Source organism: Aythya fuligula, chromosome 14 (assembly GCF_009819795.1).
Source record: "Aythya fuligula isolate bAytFul2 chromosome 14, bAytFul2.pri, whole genome shotgun sequence".
NCBI classification, from domain to species: domain Eukaryota; kingdom Metazoa; phylum Chordata; class Aves; order Anseriformes; family Anatidae; genus Aythya; species Aythya fuligula.
This window is the reverse complement of record NC_045572.1, coordinates 7,836,045-7,858,590: the sequence shown is the minus strand read 5'-3', so window position 1 is coordinate 7,858,590 and position 22,546 is coordinate 7,836,045. Positions and strand designations below refer to the sequence as shown.

Genomic DNA, 22,546 nt, shown 5'->3' with positions numbered 1-22,546 from the left:
CGTGCAGTGCCGGGCGGAGGCTGCGGGCGCCGCTGTTCACCACGGAGGAGAGGAGAGGAAGGAGCGGAGCGCTGCAGCCAGCCCCGCCCGCTGCAGGCCCGGCTCGCTCGCTCGCTCGCTGTGTCGGCGGCCGTGCGGGCTGCGAGCGGCCCCGCAGTGCAGAGCCGTGGTGCAACGAGGCGGAGGAGCCGGCGAGAGCGGGCCGCGGCGAGGCCGGAGCCGGAAAAGGAAAACGAAGCGGGAGCGACAAACTGATCCGGAGCCAGAGGAGAAGAGTAGGGGCGGCGGCGGGGAGCTCTAGGCGAGCGACCGGTGGTGGCGGGGCCGTAGCGGAGATGTGCACTGGGACAGAAGGGCGCGGGGGCCGGAGGCAGCGAGCGCTGCTGTGTTGCGTGTTGGTGGCTGCGTGGGAGGCGGTGTGGGGACAGCTGCGCTACTCGGTGCCCGAGGAGCTGCCCAAGGGCTCTTTCGTGGGCGACGTGGCCAAGGACCTGGCGCTGCAGCTGGCGGTCCTCCGCGACCGCGGTGCCCGTATCCTGGACCGAGGTAGGACGCGGTATTTCGCTCTGCATGCGAACAGCGGCCACCTGGTGACGGCGGAGAGGCTAGATAGAGAGCAGCTGTGCGAGGGCGTGCAGCGATGCGTGCTGCGCTGTGAGGTGATCGTGGAGGGCGAGATGAAAGTTTACAGGATAGAAGTGGAAATCACAGACATTAACGACAACGCACCCAGTTTCGGAGAAGCAGAAAAGGAACTGAGAATGAGCGAGATAACTGCTCCTGGGTCCCGGTTTTCCCTCTCTAAGGCTCACGACCCGGACGTGGGAGTGAATTCCCTGCAGAGCTACGAGCTGAGCGGCGACGAGCACTTCTCGCTGTCCGTGCAGGCGGGAGCCGACGGCGAGAAGCGTCCCGAGCTGGTGCTGGCCAAGGCGCTGGACCGGGAGGAGGCGGCGTTTCACGAGCTGGTGCTGAGGGCGAGCGACGGCGGCGAGCCGGCACGGACGGGCACGGCGCGCATCCGCGTGTCTGTGCTGGACGCCAACGACAACGCGCCCGTGTTCAGCCAGGCGGTGTACGCGGTGCGCGTGCCCGAAGACGTGCCCGTGGGCTCCACGCTCCTCACCCTCACGGCCACTGACGCCGACGAGGGAATCAACGCTAACGTGAAATACTCCTTTAAAGAAATTTCCACGAAAGCTTCAAAGGTACTTGACCTAGATCCCGAGACGGGATCGATCAGGCTGTTGAGGAGCCTGGACTTCGAGGAAGACGATTCCTATCATCTGGAGGCACAGGCACAAGACGGCGGTGGCCTTTCCGACACGGCTACGGTCTCAATCTCGGTGACCGACGTAAATGATAATGCGCCCGAGCTGACTGTGTCGTCGGCGCTGAGCGAGATCTCGGAGGACGCGCCTTCGGGGACGGTGGTGGCCCTGCTGCACGTGCAGGACCGCGACTCGGGCGCCAACGGCGAGGTGCGGTGCAGCATCGAGGAGAGCGTCCCGTTCCGCCTGGAGCGGGAGCTGGACAATTACTACAGCGTGGTGACGGCGCGGGAGCTGGACCGGGAGGAGGTGTCGGAGTACAACGTGACGGTGTGGGCGTCGGACGGCGGGTCGCCGTCGCTGCGCAGCAGCGCGGTGCTGGCGCTGCGCGTGCTGGACGTGAACGACAACGCGCCGGTGTTCGCGGAGGCGCGCTACAGCGCCCGTCTGCCCGAGAACAACGCCGAGGGCGCGCTGGTGCTGACGGTGCGGGCGTGGGACGCGGACTGGGGGCAGAACGCGCGCGTGCGCTACCGGCTGGCGGAGGGGCGCGTGCGGGGCGCGCCGCTGTCGTCCTACGTGTCGGTGCAGGCGGAGACGGGCGCGCTGTACGCGCTGCGCTCGTTCGACTACGAGGAGGTGCGCGAGGTGGGGCTGTGGGTGCGGGCGGAGGACGGCGGCGCGCCGGCGCTGAGCAGCAACGTGTCGGTGCGGCTGCTGATCGTGGACGAGAACGACAACGCGCCGCAGGTGCTGTACCCGCCGATGGCGGCGGCGGCGGCGGCGTCGGGCGCGGGCTGGACGGGCGTGGAGCTGGCGCCGCGCTCGGCGGAGCCCGGCGCGCTGGTGGCCAAGGTGGTGGCGGTGGACGCGGACGCGGGGCAGAACGCGTGGCTGTCCTACGAGCTGGCCAAGGCGACGGAGCCGGGGCTGTTCCGCGTGGGGCTGCACAGCGGCGAGGTGCGCACGGCGCGCTCGCCGCTGGCCCGCGACGCGCCCAGGCACAGCCTGGTGGTGGTGGTGAAGGACCAGGGCCGGCCGGCGCTGTCGGCCACGGCCACGCTGACGGTGGTGCTGGCCGAGAGCGTGGCCGAGCTGCTGTCGGAGCTGGGCAGCGCGGCGGCGCCGGCCGAGCCCGGCGGCAGCCTGACGCGCTGGCTGGTGCTGGCCGTGGCGGCCGTGTCGTGCCTCTTCGTCGCCTTCCTGCTGCTGCTGCTGGCGCTGCGCCTGCGGCGCTGGCGCCGCTCGCAGCTGCTGCCGCCGGCCAGCGGCGCCTTGCGCGGCGTGCCGGCCTCGCACTTCGTGGGCATCGACGGCGTCCGCGCCTTCCTGCACTCCTACTCGCACGAGGTGTCGCTCACCGCCGACTCGCGCAAGAGCCAGCGGCGCTGGGCGGCCGACAGCTGCTGCAACACCCTCCCGGCGCGGCCGGCGCCCGACAAGGCCGCGCCGCTGCTCGGGGAAGACGCTGCCGGCGTCCCGCGGCGCACCGCCCGACGCCCTCCCGGTGAGTCAGTCGCTCCGGACACCCGGACGCCCTCCTGTCTCGGACGCTTGCCTCCCTTCATGGCTCATTTACTTTTTTTCCCCATTCTGCTTGACCTTATGATGTCCCAGAATGATAAGCCCTTATTAGCTGTTGAGCATACAGTTCGAAGGATGAATTAGTGAGAGTGGTGCAACTGCAATGCTATGTAATGTAGAGGAGTGAAGTTGGGACGTTGGTTCTGAATTTGAAGAGAATTTGTGATAAGTGGTGATATTGTTTGGGCAGTGGTACGATTTTATTGTGAATCCCAACTTCTGTAGCATTTTTGACCATTTGATCCTGGTTTTGCGGTCCTGAAAAGCAACGCTAATCCTCTGATACCAAAGTGTTCTGTACAAAAACTGTGTATTTAGAGGTATGATTTCTGATTCTCATTAGTCTACCCATATCTACATTGGGGTATAGCGTTTCTTCATATTTTTAATTCCATTTTCTGGTCTTTGTTTGCAGAAATGTTGTGCTTCGTATTTCCCATTTTTTGGACGCCTTTTACCTTTAAAATGCAAAGTTTGTATTGCAGCAAATCCTTCTCTCCCTTGAGAAGGTCTTATAAGCCACCTGGAGACAAGATGTTGCGTATAAGGGAACAAATTGCTCACTAGACTCATCATGAGAAAAGGCCATTTGCATTTATAAGTCATTTACATTTAAAGTTTCATTTTCATTTCAGATAAGCAGGGCACAGCATGGAAGAACTGATGAGAGTAGATGAGCTTGTCTTTCTATGATGTCCCTACTGTACAGTTCAGAGGAAGGCTTAAGACCTGAGCCATTTCTTGGTGCTCTAGGGAGGTATTCTCCTGAATGCAGAGAAGACCATGCCGTCTTTCCTGTGAATTTCTCTACCACACTTTCTCTTTGAATGCTTTTTTTGCTTGTCTGATTTTATCTTTTCCTAGTCTTTTGTCTGCCTGGGTAGGCTGATTATGAGTAACAGCATAGCTGTGTTGAGGAAATGTGGTATGCTTTCATGGGCCTTGCTCTGGTGACAAAATAGGTGGAACTTTCCTTTCCATGTTAGAATATGTGGAAGGCAAGATGCATCTTTCCCTTAACCCATTCAGCACTCACTATTCTCAGTAACAGCAAATTCCAATAGTGAATTCTAATAATGATTGAGAATGCCTGCACGGTGTTTTAGTGAATTGGGATGGTCTTGAAACAGTATTCAAGGACCTCATGTTTCACTTAGCTGCTTTTCCTTTCTACTCTGTGCAACTGTTCTCTTGCTTCATGAAGATGGGTTGAGCAGAGAAATGTCTTTATATTCTTCTGTGCTGCTGTTTCAGTGTGTGTGGTGGAATAATGGCCTGGGTAACGTGTCTTTTTAGGCTTTAATTTGTGCTACATAATATTTGACTAGGATTAAAAATGTTGTGTGACATGTGTGATTGCATTCCTGTCCTATTTTCATGTTCCTGTTCTGTCTTTTTCACATTTTTGCTTTGTTTGTTGTCAATGACAAAATGCCAGAGAACCCTGAAAAGACTGGAAGATGTATTAGAGTTATAGGAGTGGGAGAGCTGCTTCCATTCCCAGTGTGACTGTCTAGTGCTGTCAGGACAGTCTTTAATATCCTCATGTTTCCTTAAAATGTCACTGGATGAAATGCTCTTGCCAGTGGCCACCATATGGCTAGAACTTGGATGTTGTGAGTGGTGCAACTGAATGCTGTGAATGCAGAGCTAAGATGGTGAGTGGAATTTTGGTTTGATTGTTTCTTTTTGGTTTTATTGTGGTTTTTGTTTGTTTGTTTGTTTAATGAGAAAAAACAGTAGCTCAGCAGTGATATTGTTCAGTCAAAGGTTTGACTTCCTAATTTGTGCCAATTCCTGCAGCATTTATGCACCATTTTATCCTGGTTTTCTTTCCCTGAAAGGTAACATTAATTCTCTGATAATAAAATGCTTTGCAGAAAAACTGTGCATATGCTGTGATGATGCCTGCATATTATGGCTTATAATACCTGTGAGAATCCTCATTACTTCACAGTTTCATATTGTAACTTTGTGCCAAAAAATTTCTTCATAGCTATAATTCAATTTTCAGGTCCTTGTTTCCAGGAAGGTTGTGCTTCATATTTTCCTTCTCTGGATAGGCTGTTATATTTGCAACTGCGACACTTGAATTGCAGGAAATCCTTATCTCCTTTCAGAAGGTCCTGTCAGCCACTGGTCGACAAAATTCTGTGTATAATGGGAAGAAACAGAAGCTGTATGGTTTTAGTGGAAGAGGCATGTCTCTGTGGTACAACAATTACACTTAAAGCAGAGGGACATTTCGTTACTGCTGTATTTACGAGGACCCAGTCTTTGTTGTAGAAAGAATCCCCTCTGTCCCTTATCTCTTTAGGAGGCTTTAGATACTTGCAGAAAAATGTAGCTCTCTTCATGGTATACTTTGAAGGTGTACTTGTACATGGTGCGTGAGATTGGGAAAACTTTTGTTGAACTTTTCCTTTGATGAGATTTGCTTGCAAATTCTGATGGTGAAAGAAAAGCATTGAAGTTATAAAGGTTTGACTTGACGTGTTGGGGGAATTTTGTGTGAGAAGTTGTAGAAGGGCTGGTGGTACTTTCTCTGCTTGTTTTGTTTATTCCATTCACCCATTCACCACAAAGGATTTGTTTACGCTCTTCGAAGTCTGTCTGGGCAACAGGTTTTGCCTGAGAAATATTACTGAGATTTTTGGGATCTTTTGGACCGCCTTCTGTAGAATTCATCTCCTACTGTGTACCTTACATGATCTACTACTATGAATGCTGAAAAATATCTAAATATAAAAAATATCAATGTGTATGAACTAGCTGCATAACATTTATTTTTTTCACAATGATAGGTCACGTTAATGTAGTGGAAAGAAATGTCTTTAGAGCTGTCCATTGTATAGTCTGTGCACGTTGTGAAGAAGTGGGCTGGGCAATTGTTCTTTTAATGAAGTCCTTCTGCCTGTTATGAATAGGGAAGGCAAACATGACAGCTGGGAGTAGTTCAAGAATTCTCTGTGTGTGAAATTTTCTTGGTGGAAAGAGGATCCTTTGAATCCTGACCTCACAAAAATGGAGCTGGAAGTAGATTTGCTACCAGACATGTTCTACAACAACAGCTGTCTTCATAGAATCCTAGAATCCTTTAGGTTGGCAAAGACCTCTTAGATCATCTACCATTAAATCATGTCACTAAGTTATACATGCTCACACCTTTGAAGACCTTCAATGTTGGCAACTCAACTACATCTCTGGGCAGCCTTGCTGAATATTTCACAGTCTTTTCAGTGAAACACATTTTCCTAATATCCAATGTAAACCTCCACTGCAGCTATCTGAGGCCATTTCCTATTGTTTTATCACATGGTTCTTGGCAACAGGCTGATTCCCACTTTGCTGTAGCCCCCCTTTAAGGTAATTGTAGAACACGGTAAGATCTGCCCTGAGCCTCCTTTGCTGTAGACTAAACAACCCCATCTCCATCAGCCGCTCCTAATGAGATCTGTTCTCTAGACCCTTCAACAGCTCCGTTGCCCTGCTTTGACCTTCTTCTGCACCTCAGTAACCTTCCTGTAGTGAGGGGTCCAAAACTGATCACAGTATTTGAGGTGCAGCCTCACGAGAGCCGAGTACAGAGGGACAATCACTTCCGTAGTCCTGCTGGGTGGACTATTTCTGATACAAGCCAGGATGCTGCTGGATCTCTCGGCCACACTGCTGGCTCATATTCAGCAGGCTATTGGCCTATACTTGGAGGTAGCTTTCAGCCAGCCAGCTTTTCAGCCAGTCTTCTTTCCCCAGTCTGTAGCACTGCATGGGATTGCTGTGACCCAAACAACAGACCCGTCACTTAGCCTTCTGGCCCCATAGACTTGCATATGTCTAAGTAGTTTATCAGGTTCCTGACCCTTTTCTCGTGGATTATGAGGTCTTCATTCTGCTTTCTGTCCCTATCTACCAGGTAGTCAGGAGATTGGGTACCCAGAGAAAAATAGGTCTTGTTGCTAAAGACTATGACCAAAACGCATTGGGGCGATCATCTCTTGTCACTGTGTTTCCCCTCCACATCCAATAATGAATGGAGCTTGTCTTTGGTCCTCATTTTCTTTTTTTTGTATTTATAAAATAATTTTTGATGTCTTAAAGACCAGTAGCCAGCTTGAGAGCTTGAGTTCTAGCTGGGCTTTGGCCCTAATAATTTTCACTTCACGCAACCTAAAACATCTCCTGAGTAATGGAAGTACATCCCTGGAATTTCATTCTATCTAATGCTGAGGCAGATTTAAAAAAAAAAAACAACAACAACAAAAAAAAAGAACAAACATCTGTAGAGTGACAGTGAAGTCCTTCATTTGTGCAATTTCACATTTTTGCTTTGTTTGCCGTGGTCTGGGCCTGAATGTGGCAGAGATACCTTAAAAGACGGAAAGATCTACTAGAAAAGAACTACTTTGATATATCTCTCTTTCAGTAAAGTGTCAGAGAATTATATGCCCTTTTCTTTCTGCTCTCACCAATGGTGAGACGTGAGACGTTGTCTATGACACAAATAAAGACTGTGACTGCAGAGTCGAAAGGGTGAGAGGCAGGCTTAGAGCCTGGAAAATAGTTGCATCAGTGTGTCTTTGGCTGGGGAATGCTTTGGTTTCATGCCTGATGCCAAGGGCTATGCCATTTCTGTTCTGATCATGGTGTCCCTGTCCTTAGAGGCAATGATGCTTCCCTGGGAATAAAGTATTTGGCAGAAAGTGCCTATGTAGTAGAGGTGTCTGAGGTGAAAAGGTGCAGACTGGAGTCACCACCATGTATGAAGGTGAAGTCAAAGAAGAGCAGAAGGGTACTGTGGGAGCAGGTGTTCCATGAAAGCAATAATCTGGAGCTGTGTACTGGGTCTGGCTGGAACATTAACTTTCCCTGCAGCAGCCCATACAGTGCCGTACTCTGTACTTGTAGCTGGAACAGCAGTGTTATCACACCAGTGTTGTGTCTACTGCTGAGCAGCAGTGGCACAGCATTGGGCCTTTCTCTAACCCTCCTAGGGGGTGGGCAAAAAAGTGAGGAGAGAAACATCACTAGGGCAGCTGACCCAAACCAATCAAAGGGATATTTCATACCATGTGGTGTCACACTCAGCAATAAAAGGTGGAAACAGGAAGAAGAGGGGAGGGGTGGGCTCTCGTTGAGAAGACTGTCAGTCCTCCTCTCGAACACCGGCTGCAGTGCGTTGAGGTCCTTGCTTCAAGGACTGTGGTCAATCATCGCTCATTTGTGGGAAGTAGAGAGTAATTTCTTTCCTCTGCACTTCCATATAGCTTTCATTTATTTGTTGTTTGTTTTCCTCCTTTTTCCCCTTTCCCTTTTATTTCCCCTTAGTTAAATTGTTTAGTTCGTGGTAGTCTTTATTTAATTATTATAATTATTTCCCTTTAATTAAATTATCCTTATCTCAACCCGTGAGTTGTTCTTTGCTTTACTTCTCCCCCTCCTTATCTAAAGGAGGGGGAGTGAGAGAGTGGTTGTGGGGTTTAGCTGCCCAGCACGGTAAAACCACCACAAGCTATAACTGATGCCAAGTAGTGATGTAATAACCATTAGCCATGAATGTGAATGCTGACTTTGTAGAATGAGATCCAGTGATTCAGCATGACAGAATGAGGAAAATATGATCGATGCTTAATGCTCGACATATTTCATGGTCTTCCTTTGGCTTTTTTTCTCAAATGAATGTAGTGGATGTGTTTGATAAGTGATGCCAAATCCTGCCCTCATCTTGCCCCTCTGTGTACATTGGCATGCTCATGTCCCATAGTTCTCTGATACGTTCAAAGTGAATGCCCTGGGGTTTTCTTCTGTTTTAGGGGTAGGCATTTTTCTGGAAAACCGTTAAAGTGAATGGAAGCTAGAAAAGCATCTTCTGCTGTTGTGATCTCCAAGACTGCGTTTATAGTGGGGGAAACTGATCAGATGCAAGTGCCCAGACTGCTTTGCTAAATAATAGGGATGTGGAGTGAGTGCCCAGGCTTCTTAGAGAGCTGAAGGCACCTGTTGATTTCTTCATGCTGCGCATGTACAGGGAGTACTGTTTTATATCAGTTGTTGACATTGGAACGACAGCACAAATTATCAACGAATGTAAGATTTAAATGAATATAAAGTGTTGGAGAGACAAGGAAATATTAATTGAAATAGGACTGCAGAAACGGTCTCTGCAATTCCTTGAAGTGAGTGTCTTGCAAATCTTGTGTAACGGTGATAATTACTTTGAGGTGAAATTAGAACGAGTAATTTTACCTACCATGCAGTAGAACTAAGGTATCAGGAGAAGCCCTCTACATTCCCTGTGCTCATAACCAACCTGAAGACCGGAATGCATTCCATATTCTCCTAGAAGAAGAGAAAGCGTTGCGGAAGCAAACGCACCGACTTTGGGCCGTTTCGCAGGGGAATGTGCCGAGGCGCCACAGCAACTGGGACCGAAGGTTTCCGCGGAAGAGGCAGGGCGGCGGCGCTCGCTGTGAGCCGTGCGTGCAGTGCCGTTAGGGGACTGCGGGCGCCGCTGTTCACCACGGAGGAGAGGAGAGGAAGGAGCGGAGCGCTGCAGCCAGCCCCGCCCGCTGCGGCCCGGCTCGCTCGCTCGCTCGCTGTATCGGCGGCCGTGCGGGCTGCGAGCGGCCCCGCGGATCGGAGCCGAGCTACAGAGAGTCGGAGGGGCCGACCAAAGCGGGCGGCGGCGGGGACTGAGCCGAAGCGGGACGGAAGCGGGAGACGGAGCTAGACCCTGATCCGGAGCAGCAGACGGAGCTGGAGAGGAGGCGGCGGGGCCGCATCGGAGATGTGCGCAGCGAGAGAAGGGCTCTGGGGCCGGAGGCAGCGAACGCTGCTGTGCTGCGTGTTGGTGGCTGCGTGGGAGGCGGCGTGGGGACAGCTGCGCTACTCGGTGCCCGAGGAGCTGCCCAAGGGCTCTTTCGTGGGCGATGTGGCCAAGGATCTGGCGCTGCAGTTGACGGCGATCCGCGACGGCGGCGCCCGAGTGGTGTCTGCAGATAGGACGCAGTATTTCTCTCTGCATGCGAACAGCGGCCACCTGGTGACGGCGGAGAGGCTAGATAGAGAGCAGCTGTGCCGGCTGGTGGAGCGATGTGTGCTGCGCTGTGAGGTGATCGTGGAGGGCGAGATGAAGGTTTACGAGATCGAAGTGGAAATAACGGACATAAACGACAACGCACCCAGGTTCGGAGAAGCAGAAAAGGAACTGAGAATGAGCGAAACGACAGCTCCCGGGTCGCGCTTTCCCCTGTCTAAGGCTTACGACCCGGACGTGGGAGTGAATTCCCTGCAGAGCTACGAGCTGAGCGGCGACGAGCACTTCTCGCTGTCCGTGCAGGCGGGAGCCGACGGCGAGAAGCGTCCCGAGCTGGTGCTGGCCAAGGCGCTGGACCGGGAGGAGGCGGCGTTTCACGAGCTGGTGCTGAGGGCGAGCGACGGCGGCGAGCCGGCACGGACGGGCACGGCGCGCATCCGCGTGTCTGTGCTGGACGCCAACGACAACGCGCCCGTGTTCAGCCAGGCGGTGTACGCTGTGCGCGTGCCCGAGGACGTGCCCGTGGGCTCCACGCTCCTCACCCTCACGGCCACCGACGCGGACGACGGACTCAACAGCGAGGTTAAGTATTCGGTCATAAAGTTGACAGCCGAGCTAACAGACAAATTTTTTCTGGATCCCGAGACGGGATCGATTAGGCTGTTGAGGAGCCTGGACTTCGAGGAAGGCGATTCCTACGAACTCGGGGTTCAGGCACGAGACAGCGGGGAGCTTTTCGACACGGCTACGGTCTCGATCTCGGTGACCGACGTGAACGACAACGCGCCCGAGATTTCGGTGCGGTCGGCGCTGAGCGAGATCTCGGAGGACGCGCCTTCGGGGACGGTGGTGGCCCTGCTGCACGTGCAGGACCGCGACTCGGGCGCCAACGGCGAGGTGCGGTGCTCGCTGGTCGGCGACGTGCCGTTCCGTCTGCGGAGCTCGGTGGGCAGCTACTACAGCGTGGTGACGGCGCGGGAGCTGGACCGGGAGGAGGTGTCGGAGTACAACGTGACGGTGTGGGCGTCGGACGGCGGGTCGCCGTCGCTGCGCAGCAGCGCGGTGCTGGCGCTGCGCGTGCTGGACGTGAACGACAACGCGCCGGTGTTCGCGGAGGCGCGCTACAGCGCCCGTCTGCCCGAGAACAACGCCGAGGGCGCGCTGGTGCTGACGGTGCGGGCGTGGGACGCGGACTGGGGGCAGAACGCGCGCGTGCGCTACCGGCTGGCGGAGGGGCGCGTGCGGGGCGCGCCGCTGTCGTCCTACGTGTCGGTGCAGGCGGAGACGGGCGCGCTGTACGCGCTGCGCTCGTTCGACTACGAGGAGGTGCGCGAGGTGGGGCTGTGGGTGCGGGCGGAGGACGGCGGCGCGCCGGCGCTGAGCAGCAACGTGTCGGTGCGGCTGCTGATCGTGGACGAGAACGACAACGCGCCGCAGGTGCTGTACCCGCCGATGGCGGCGGCGTCGGGCGCGGGCTGGACGGGCGTGGAGCTGGCGCCGCGCTCGGCGGAGCCCGGCGCGCTGGTGGCCAAGGTGGTGGCGGTGGACGCGGACGCGGGGCAGAACGCGTGGCTGTCCTACGAGCTGGCCAAGGCGACGGAGCCGGGGCTGTTCCGCGTGGGGCTGCACAGCGGCGAGGTGCGCACGGCGCGCTCGCCGCTGGCCCGCGACGCGCCCAGGCACAGCCTGGTGGTGGTGGTGAAGGACCAGGGCCGGCCGGCGCTGTCGGCCACGGCCACGCTGACGGTGGTGCTGGCCGAGAGCGTGGCCGAGCTGCTGTCGGAGCTGGGCAGCGCGGCGGCGCCGGCCGAGCCCGGCGGCAGCCTGACGCGCTGGCTGGTGCTGGCCGTGGCGGCCGTGTCGTGCCTCTTCGTCGCCTTCCTGCTGCTGCTGCTGGCGCTGCGCCTGCGGCGCTGGCGCCGCTCGCAGCTGCTGCCGCCGGCCAGCGGCGCCTTGCGCGGCGTGCCGGCCTCGCACTTCGTGGGCATCGACGGCGTCCGCGCCTTCCTGCACTCCTACTCGCACGAGGTGTCGCTCACCGCCGACTCGCGCAAGAGCCAGCGGCGCTGGGCGGCCGACAGCTGCTGCAACACCCTCCCGGCGCGGCCGGCGCCCGACAAGGCCGCGCCGCTGCTCGGGGAAGACGCTGCCGGCGCCCGCGGCGCACCGCCCGACGCCCTCCCGGTGAGTCAGTCGCTCCGGACACGCGGACGCCCTCCGTCTCGGCGCTTGCCTCCCTTCATGGTCATTTACTTTTTTTCCCCATTCTGCTTGACCTTATGATGTCCCAGAATGATAAGCCCTTATTAGTTGTTGAGATACAGTTCGAAGGAGAATATTGAGAGTGGTGCAACTGAATGCTATGAATGTAGAGGAGTAAAATTGAGATCTTGGTTCAGAATTTGAAGAGAAGGTGTGATAAGTGGTGATATTGTTTGGGCAGTGGTACGATTTTATTGTGAATCCCAACTTCTGTAGCATTTTTGACCATTTGATCCTGGTTTTGCGGTCCTGAAAAGCAACACTAATCCTCTGATACCAAAGTGTTCTGTACAAAAACTGTGTATTTAGAGGTATGATTTCTGATTCTCATTAGTCTACCCATATCTACATTGGGGTATAGCGTTTCTTCATATTTGTAATTCCATTTTCTGGTCTTTGTTTGCAGAAATGTTGTGCTTCATATTTCCCATTTTTTGGACGCCTTTTACCTTTAAAATGCAAAGTTTGTATTGCAGCAAATCCTTCTCTCCCTTGAGAAGGTCTTATAAGCCACCTGGAGATAAGATGTTGCGTATAAGGGAACAAATTGCTCACTAGACTCATCATGAGAAAAGGCCATTTGCATTTATAAGTCATTTACATTTATAGTTTCATTTTCATTTGAGATAAGCAGGGCACAGCATGGAAGAACTGATGAGAGTAGATGAGCTTGTCTTGCTATGATGTCCCTACTGTACAGTGCAGAGGAAGACTTAAGACCTGAGCCATTTCTTGGTGCTCTGGGGAGGTATTTACCTGAATGCAGAGAAGTCCATGCCATCTTTCCTGTGAATTTCTCTAGCACACTTTCTCTTTGAATGCTTTTTTTTGCTTGTCTGATTTTATCTTTTCCTGGTCTTTTGTCTGCCTGGGTAGGCTGAGTTATGAGTAACAGCATAGCTGTGTTGAGGAAATGTGGTATGCTTTCATGGGCCCCGCTCTGGTGACAAAATAGGTGGAACTTTCCTTTCCATGTTAGAATATGTGGAAGGCAAGATGCATCTTTCCCTTAACCCATTCAGCACTCACTATTCTCAGTAACAGCAAATTCCAATAGTGAATTCTAATAATGATTGAGAATGCCTGCACGGTGTTCTAGTGGATTGGGATGGTGTTGAAACAGTATTCAAGGACCTCATGTTTCACTTAGCTGCTTTTCCTTTCTACTCTGTGCAACTGTTCTCTTGCTTCATGAAGATGGGTTGAGCAGAGAAATGTCTTTATATTCTTCTGTGCTGCTGTTTCAGTGTGTGTGGTGGAATAATGGCCTGGGTAACGTGTCTTTTTAGGCTTTAATTTGTGCTACATAATATTTGACTAGGATTAAAAATGTTGTGTGAACTGTGTGATTGCATTCCTGTCCTATTTTCTTGTTCCTGTTTTGTCTTTTTCACATTTTTGCTTTGTTTGTTGTCAATGACAAAATGCCGGAGAACCCTGAAAAGACTGGAAGATGTATTAGAGTTATAGGAGTGGGAGAGCTGCTTCCATTCCCAGTGTGACTGTTTAGTGCTGTCAGGACAGTCTTTAATATCCTCATGTTTCCTTAAAATGTCACTGGATGAAATGCTCTTGCCAGTGGCCTCCATATGGCTAGAAGTTGGATGTTGTGAGTGGTGCAAATGAATGCTGTGAATGCAGAGCTAAGATGTTGAGTGGAATTTTGGTTTGTTTGTTTCTTTTTGGTTATATTTTATTTTATTTTATTTTATTTTATTTTATTTTATTTTATTTTATTTTATTTTATTTTATTTTATTTTATTTTTAATAATGTGGAAAACTAGAAGCTCAGCAGTGATATTGTTTAGTCAAAAGTTTGACTTCCTAATTTGTGCCAATTCCTGCAGTATTTATGCACCATTTTATCTTGGTTTCCCTGCCCTGAAAGGTAACTTTAATTCTCTGGTAATAAAAAGCTTTGCAGAGAAACTGTGCATGTGGTGTTATGATGCCTGCGTATTATGGCTTATAATACCTGTGAGAATCCTCATTACTTCACTCCTATTTATTGTAACTCTGTGCCAAAGAGTTTCTACATAGCTATAATTCAATTTTCAGGTCTTTGTTTTCAGGAAGGTTGTGCTTCATATGTTCCTTTTCTGGTTAGGGCTTTTACATTTGCAAATGCGACTTTTGAATTGCAGCAAATATTTATCTTCTTTGAGAAGGTCCAGTCAGCCACCAGACAACAAAATTTTGTGTATAATGGGAAGAAATAGAAGCTCAATGTTATAAGTAGATGAGGCATGTCTCTGTGGAACAACAATTACACTTAAAGCAGAGGGATATTTCGTTACTGCTGTATTTACGAGGACCCAGTCTTTGTTGCAGAAAGAATCCTCTCTGTCCCTTAGCCCTTTTTAGGAGGCTTTAGATACTTGCAGAGAAATGTAGCTCCCTTCATGGTATACTTTGAAGGTGTGCTTGTACATGGTGCATGAGATTGGGAAAACTTTTGTTGAACTTTTCCTTTGGTGAGATTTGCTTGCAAATTCTGATGGTGAAAAAAAGCATTGAAGTTATGAAGGTTTGAGGTGACGTGCTGGGGGAATTTTGTGTGAGAAGTTGTAGAAAGGCTGGTGGTCCTTTCTCTGCTTGTTTTAGTTATTCCATTCCCCACAAAGCTGTGGTTTACGCTCTTTGAAGTCTGTCTGCTCAATAAGTTTTGCCTGAGAAATATTACTGAGGTTTCTGGGATCTTTGGGAGAGCGTTCTTGAGAATTCATCCCCTACTGTCTACCTTATGTGGTCTACTACTGATGCAGGAAGAACGGCTGAAAGCAGAACAGACACCAGTATGGTCAGATCATGCTCCATTTTATTACTCGAATAGCCTGACTCTTATACTGAACTTAACAGGGTTGAATAGTGTCTTACACAAGATTAAAAGCACGCAGACAAACAAGTACAAGAAAACAACCCCATTGTGATTAGCAGTCATGTAGACCTTGTCCTTGAAGCCAGCTGCTGGCAACAATATTTCTCTAAATACCTCATTTGGGCGAAGTGGAAACACGGTCATGGGAACTTCTCATAGTCGTTCCTGGTAGCTTGGTTTGTTCAGTTGCAGCAAGCCATGGGATCTTTACTGTTTCAAAAATCCCCCAAAATACTACTATGAATAAAGAAAAATATCTAAATATAAAAAATATAAATGTATATAAACAAGCTGCATAACATTTATTTTCTTCACAATGTTAGGTCATGTTAATGTAGTGGAAAGAAATGTCTTTAGAGCTGTCCATGGTATAGTCTCTGTGCACATTGTGAAGAAGTGGGCTGGGCAATTGGTCTTTTAATGAAGTCCTTCTGCCTGTTATGAATAGGAAAGACAAACATAAGAGCCATGAGTAGTTCAAGAATTCTTTGTGTGTGACGTTCTCTTGGTGGAAAGAGGAGCTATGGACAGTGACCTCTCAAGAATGGAGCTGGAAGTAGCTTTCATAACAGACGTGCTATGACAACAGCTGTGTTCCTAGTATCCTGGAATCATTTAGGTTGGAAAAGAGCTCTTAGATCATCTAGCCCAACATTTACCCTAGCACTGCCAAGTCTACTGTTAAACCACATCACTAAGCTCTCCATCTGCACATCTCTGAAGACCTCCAATATTGGTGACTCAACTACATTGATGGGCAGCCTTGCTGAATATTTTACAACTTTTTCAGTGAAACACATTTTCCTAATATCCAATGTAAACCTCCACTGCAGCAATCTGAGGCCATTTCCTATTGTTTAATCACATGGTTCTTGGCAACAGGCTGATTCGCACTTTGCTGTAGCCCCCCTTTAAGGTAATTGTAGAACACGGTAAGATCTGCCCTGAGCCTCCTTTTCTCTAGGCTAAACAACCCCATCTCCATCAGCCGCTCCTAATGAGACCTGTTCTCTAGACCCTTCAACAGCTCTGTTGCCCTGCTTTGACCTGCTTCAGCACCTCAGTAACCTTCCTGTAGTGAGGGGTCCAAAACTGATCACAGTGTTTGAGGTGCAGCCTCACGAGAGCCGAGTACAGAGGGACAATCATTTTCATAGTCCTGCTGGGTGGACTATTTCTGATACAAGTCCTGATGCTGCTGGATCTCTCGTCCATACTGCTGGCTATTGACCAATACTCGCAGGTGGCTTTCAGCCAGCCAGCTTTTGAGCCAGTCTTCTTCCCCCAATCTGTAGCACTGCATGGGATTGCTGTGACCCAAACAAAGGACCCGTCACTTAGCCTTCTGGCCCCATAGACTTGCATCTGTCTAAGTAGTTATCAGGTTGCTGACCCTTTTCTCGTGGATTATAAGGTCTTCATTCTGCTTCCTGTCCCTATCCACCAGGTAGTCAGGGGATGGGGTACCCAGAGAAAAATAGGTCTTGTTCCTAAAAACTGACACGAAAAACACATTAGGGTGATCATCTCTTGTCACAGTGTTTCACCTCCACATGCAATAACGGATGGGTCTTTTCTTTGGTCCTCCTTTTCTTTTTTATGTATTTATAAAATCATTTTTGATGTCTTTAAGACCAATAGCCAGCTTGAGCTCCGGCTGGGCTTTGGCACTTCTAATTTTCACCGCACACAGCCTGAAACATCTCCTGAGGAATGGAAGTACATCCCTTGAATTTCATTCTATCTAATGTTGAGGCAGATTTTTTAAAAAAATATCTGTAGAGTGACAGTGAAGTCCTTCATTTGTGCAATTTTCACTTTTTTGCCTTGTTTGCTGTGAACTGGGCTTGAATGTGGCAGAGACCCCTAAAAAGTCTGGAAGATCTACTAGAAAAGAACTACTTTGATATATCTCTCTTTCAGTGTCAGAGAATTATAGTTGTCAGAGAATTATATGCCATTTTCCTTCTGCTCTTACCAATGGTGAGAAGTAGGATGTTGTCCATGATGCAAATAAAGACTGTGACTGCAGAGTAGAAAGGGTGAGATGCAGGCTTAGAGCCTGGAAAATAGTTGGATCAGTGTGTCTTTGGCTGGGGAATGCTTTGGTTTTATGCCTGATGCCAAGGGCTATGCCATTTCTGTTCTGATCATGGTGTCCCTGTCTTTAGAGGCAATGATGCTTCCCTGGGAATAAAGTATTTGGCAGAAAGTGCCTATGGAGTAGAGGTCTCTGAGTTGAAAGGGTGCAGACTGGAGTCAACACTATTTATGAAGGTGAAGTCAAAGAAGAGCAGAAGGGTACTGTGGGAGCAGGTGTTCCATGAAAGCAATAATCTGGAGCTGTAACTGATGCCAAGTACTGATGTAATAACCATTATCCATGAATGTGAATGCTGACTGTGTAGAATGAGTTCCAGTGATTTAGCATGACAGAAAAGATGACTGATGCTTAATGCTCGAGATATTTCATGGTCTTCCTTTGGCTTTTTTTCTCAAATGAATGTATTGGACATGTTTGATAAGTGATGCCAAATTCTGCCCTCATCTTACACCTCTGAGTACACTGGCATGCTTGTGTCCCGTGGTTCTCTGATACATTCAGAGTGAATGCCCTGGGGTTTTCTTCTGTTTTATGGGTAGGCATTTTTCTGGAAAACCCTTAAAGTGAATGAAAGTTAGAAAATCATCTTCTGCTGTTGTGATCTCCAGGACTGTGTTTATAGCGGGGGAAACTGATCAGAGTTTGAATATAAGGTGTTGGAAAGACAAGGCAATATTCATTCAAGAAGGACTGCAGAAACGGTCTCTGCAATTCCTTGAAGTGAGTGTCCTGTAAATGTTGTGTAACGGTGATAATTACTCTGAGGTCAAATTAGAACGAGTAATTTTACCTGCCATGCAGTAGAACTAAGATACCAAGAGAAGCCCTCTACATTCCCTGTGCTCATAACCAACCTGAAGACCGGAATGCATTCCATCTTCTCCTCAAAGAAGAGAAAGCGTTGCGGAAGCAAACGCACCGACTTCGGGCCGTGTCGCAGGGGAATATACCGAGGCACCGCGTCAACGGGGGCCGAAGGTTTCCGCGGAAGAGGCAGGGCGGCGGCGCTCGCTGTGAGCAGTGCGTGCAGTGCCGGCCGGAGGCTGCGGGCGCCGCTGTTCACCACGGAGGAGAGGAGAGGAAGGAGCGGAGCGCTGCAGCCAGCCCCGCCCACTGCAGCTCGGCTCGCTCGCTCTCTGTGTCGGCGGCCTGCGAGCTTCCAAGCGCACCGGAGCGGAGCTCCAACGAGGCAGATGGGTCGGAAAGACCGGGAGACGGCGGGACCGGTCACCGCAGAAAGAGCCAGAGCGACAGTCTAAGCCGAAGCAAGTGTCCTGGAGCTGGAGACGGGAACCGGAGCGACAGACTGAGCCAGAGTCGGAGGTGAAGAGTCGGGGCGGCGGCGGGGAGCAGTCGGCGGGCGTCCGGTGGCGGCGGGGCCGTGTCGGAGATGTGGGCGGCGAGAGAAGGGCGCTGGGGCCGGAGGCAGCGAGCGCTGCTGTGCTGCGTGTTGGTGGCTGCGTGGGAGGCGGCGTGGGGACAGCTGCGCTACTCGGTGCCCGAGGAACTGCCCAAGGGCTCTTTCGTGGGCGATGTGGCCAAGGACCTGGCGCTAGAGTTGACGGCGATCCGCGACCGCGGCGCCCGAGTGGTGTCTGCAGATAGGACGCAGTATTTCGCTCTGCATGCGAACAGCGGCCACCTGGTGACGGCGGAGAGGCTAGATAGAGAGCAGCTGTGCCGGCTGGTGGAGCGATGTGTGCTGCGCTGTGAGGTGATCGTGGAGGGCGAGATGAAAGTTTACGAGATCGAAGTGGAAATCACGGACGTTAACGACAACGCCCCCAGCTTCCGAGAGGCTGAAAAGGAACTGAGAATGAGCGAGTTGACACCTGCCGGGTCGCGCTTTCCCCTGGTCGAGGCTCGCGACCCGGACGTGGGAGTGAATTCCCTGCAGAGCTACGAGCTGAGCGGCGACGAGCACTTCTCGCTGTCCGTGCAGGCGGGAGCCGACGGCGAGAAGCGTCCCGAGCTGGTGCTGGCCAAGGCGCTGGACCGGGAGGAGGCGGCGTTTCACGAGCTGGTGCTGAGGGCGAGCGACGGCGGCGAGCCGGCACGGACGGGCACGGCGCGCATCCGCGTGTCTGTGCTGGACGCCAACGACAACGCGCCCGTGTTCAGCCAGGCGGTGTACGCGGTGCGCGTGCCCGAGGACGTGCCCGTGGGCTCCGCGCTCCTCACCCTCACGGCCACCGACGTCGACGAGGGAATCAACGCGAATGTGAAGTACTCCCTTAAGAAAGCGACAGACCTAGCATCGGAAATTTTCTACCTGGATCCCGAGACGGGATCGATCAGGCTGTTGAGGAGCCTGGACTTCGAGGAAGGCGACTCCTACGAAATGGAGGTACAGGCACACGATGGCGGTGGCCTTTTCGACACGGCTACGGTCTCGATCTCGGTGACCGACGTGAACGACAACGCGCCCGAGATTTCGGTGCGGTCGGCGCTGAGCGAGATCTCGGAGGACGCGCCTTCGGGGACGGTGGTGGCCCTGCTGCACGTGCAGGACCGCGACTCGGGCGCCAACGGCGAGGTGCGGTGCTCGCTGGTCGGCGACGTGCCGTTCCGTCTGCGGAGCTCGGTGGGCAGCTACTACAGCGTGGTGACGGCGCGGGAGCTGGACCGGGAGGAGGTGTCGGAGTACAACGTGACGGTGTGGGCGTCGGACGGCGGGTCGCCGTCGCTGCGCAGCAGCGCGGTGCTGGCGCTGCGCGTGCTGGACGTGAACGACAACGCGCCGGTGTTCGCGGAGGCGCGCTACAGCGCCCGTCTGCCCGAGAACAACGCCGAGGGCGCGCTGGTGCTGACGGTGCGGGCGTGGGACGCGGACTGGGGGCAGAACGCGCGCGTGCGCTACCGGCTGGCGGAGGGGCGCGTGCGGGGCGCGCCGCTGTCGTCCTACGTGTCGGTGCAGGCGGAGACGGGCGCGCTGTACGCGCTGCGCTCGTTCGACTACGAGGAGGTGCGCGAGGTGGGGCTGTGGGTGCGGGCGGAGGACGGCGGCGCGCCGGCGCTGAGCAGCAACGTGTCGGTGCGGCTGCTGATCGTGGACGAGAACGACAACGCGCCGCAGGTGCTGTACCCGCCGATGGCGGCGGCGTCGGGCGCGGGCTGGACGGGCGTGGAGCTGGCGCCGCGCTCGGCGGAGCCCGGCGCGCTGGTGGCCAAGGTGGTGGCGGTGGACGCGGACGCGGGGCAGAACGCGTGGCTGTCCTACGAGCTGGCCAAGGCGACGGAGCCGGGGCTGTTCCGCGTGGGGCTGCACAGCGGCGAGGTGCGCACGGCGCGCTCGCCGCTGGCCCGCGACGCGCCCAGGCACAGCCTGGTGGTGGTGGTGAAGGACCAGGGCCGGCCGGCGCTGTCGGCCACGGCCACGCTGACGGTGGTGCTGGCCGAGAGCGTGGCCGAGCTGCTGTCGGAGCTGGGCAGCGCGGCGGCGCCGGCCGAGCCCGGCGGCAGCCTGACGCGCTGGCTGGTGCTGGCCGTGGCGGCCGTGTCGTGCCTCTTCGTCGCCTTCCTGCTGCTGCTGCTGGCGCTGCGCCTGCGGCGCTGGCGCCGCTCGCAGCTGCTGCCGCCGGCCAGCGGCGCCTTGCGCGGCGTGCCGGCCTCGCACTTCGTGGGCATCGACGGCGTCCGCGCCTTCCTGCACTCCTACTCGCACGAGGTGTCGCTCACCGCCGACTCGCGCAAGAGCCAGCGGCGCTGGGCGGCCGACAGCTGCTGCAACACCCTCCCGGCGCGGCCGGCGCCCGACAAGGCCGCGCCGCTGCTCGGGGAAGACGCTGCCGGCGCCCGCGGCGCACCGCCCGACGCCCTCCCGGTGAGTCAGTCGCTCCGGACACGCGGACGCCCTCCGTCTCGGCGCTTGCCTCCCTTCTTTCTCCTTGCCTTTCCCTCGGTGTTCTGCTTCCCCTCACGATGTTCCAGAATGATAAGTCCTTATTAGCTCTTGAGATACAGTTCGAAGGTGATTAGTGAGCGTGGTGCAACTGAATGCTGTAAATGTAGAGGAGTGAAGTTGGGACGTTGGTTCTGAATTTGAAGAGAATTTGTGATAAGTGGTGATATTGTTTGGGCAGTGGTACGATTTTATTGTGAATGCCAAATTCGGTAGCATATATTAAGTTTGATTTCATAATTTTGACAATGCCTGCAGCATAATTGACCATTTGATCCTGGTTTTGCTTTCCTGAAGGGCAACACTAATCCTCTGATGCCAAAATGTTCTGTACAAAAGCTGTGTATGCAGAGGTTTGATTCCTTAGTATAATACCCTCTAATACCTGTGAGAATCCTCATTAGTCTACCACTATCTGCATTGGGGTGTAGCGTTTCTTCCTAGTTGTAATTCCATTTTTAAGCATTTGTTTCAATGAAGGTTGTGCTTCATATTTCCCTTTTGAGAGGATTTTTACATTTGAAAATGCAAAGTTTGTATTGCAGCAAATCCTTCTCTCCCTTGAGAAGGTCTTATAAGCCATCTGGAGACAAGAGGTAGTGTATAAGGGAATTGCTCACAAGATTTATCATGAGAAAAGGCCCCATAGTAGGTCATTTACATTCATACTTTTGTTTTCATTTGAGATAAGCAGGGCACAGCATGGAAAAACTGATGAGAGTCGATGAGCTTGTCTTCCTATGATGTCCCTACTGTACAGTGCAGAGGAAGACTTGAGACCTGAGAGCGCCATTTCTTGGTGCTCTCGGGAGGTGTTTCCCTGCATGCAGAGAAGACCATGCCATCTTTCCTGTGAATTTCTCTACCACACTTTCTCTTTGAATGCTTTTTTTGCTTGTCTGATTTTATCTTTTCCTAGTCTTTTGTTTACCTGGGTAGACTGATTATGAGTAACAGCATAGCTGTGTTGAGGAATGTGGTATGCTTTCATGGGCCCCGCTCTGGTGACAAAATAGGTGGAATTTTCCTTTCCATGTTAGAATATCTGGAAGGCAAGATGCATCTTTCCATTAACCCATTGAGCACTCGCTATTCTTGGTAACAGCAAATTCCAACAGTGAATTCTAATAATGAATGAGAATGCCTGAGCAATGTTTTAGTGGATTGGAATGGTCTTGAAACAATATTCAAAGACCTCATGTTTCACTTAGCTTCTTTTCCTTTCTACTCTGTGCAACTGTTCTCTTGCTGCATGAAGATGGGTTGAGCAGAGAAATGTCTATGTATTCTTTTGTGCTGCTGTTTTAGTGTGTGTGGTGGAATAATGGCCTGGGTAACGTGTCTTTTTAGGCTTTATTTTGTGCTACATAATATTTGGCCAGGTTTAAAAATGTTGTGTGAAGTTTGAGATTGGATTCTTGTCCTGTTTTCATGTTCCTTTTCTGTCTTTTTCACGTTTTTGCTTTGTTTGTTGTCAATGACAAAATGCCGGAGAACCCTGAAAAGATTGGAG

At 52.3% G+C, this 22,546-nt stretch overlaps 2 protein-coding genes across 2 annotated transcripts in view; both read left to right on the top strand.

The window, feature by feature from the left end:
• Positions 1-278: 278 nt before the first annotated feature.
• Positions 279-18,459, top strand: LOC116494951 (protocadherin gamma-A12-like). The gene is made up of 3 exons (XM_032197113.1): positions 279-1,481; positions 10,786-12,072; positions 18,073-18,459. Exons 1-3 carry the CDS (start codon positions 336-338, stop codon positions 18,457-18,459), a joined length of 2,820 nt encoding a protein of 939 aa, XP_032053004.1. The 5' UTR covers positions 279-335.
• LOC116494755 (protocadherin gamma-C5-like) overlaps positions 18,291-22,546 on the top strand; it is a 67,243-nt gene continuing 62,987 nt past the window's right edge. Inside the window, exon 1 of the mRNA XM_032196819.1 lies at positions 18,291-19,459. Within this exon, the coding sequence (XP_032052710.1) occupies positions 18,523-19,459 (937 nt within the window). The 5' untranslated portion in view covers positions 18,291-18,522. The remainder of the gene's footprint in view (positions 19,460-22,546) is intronic.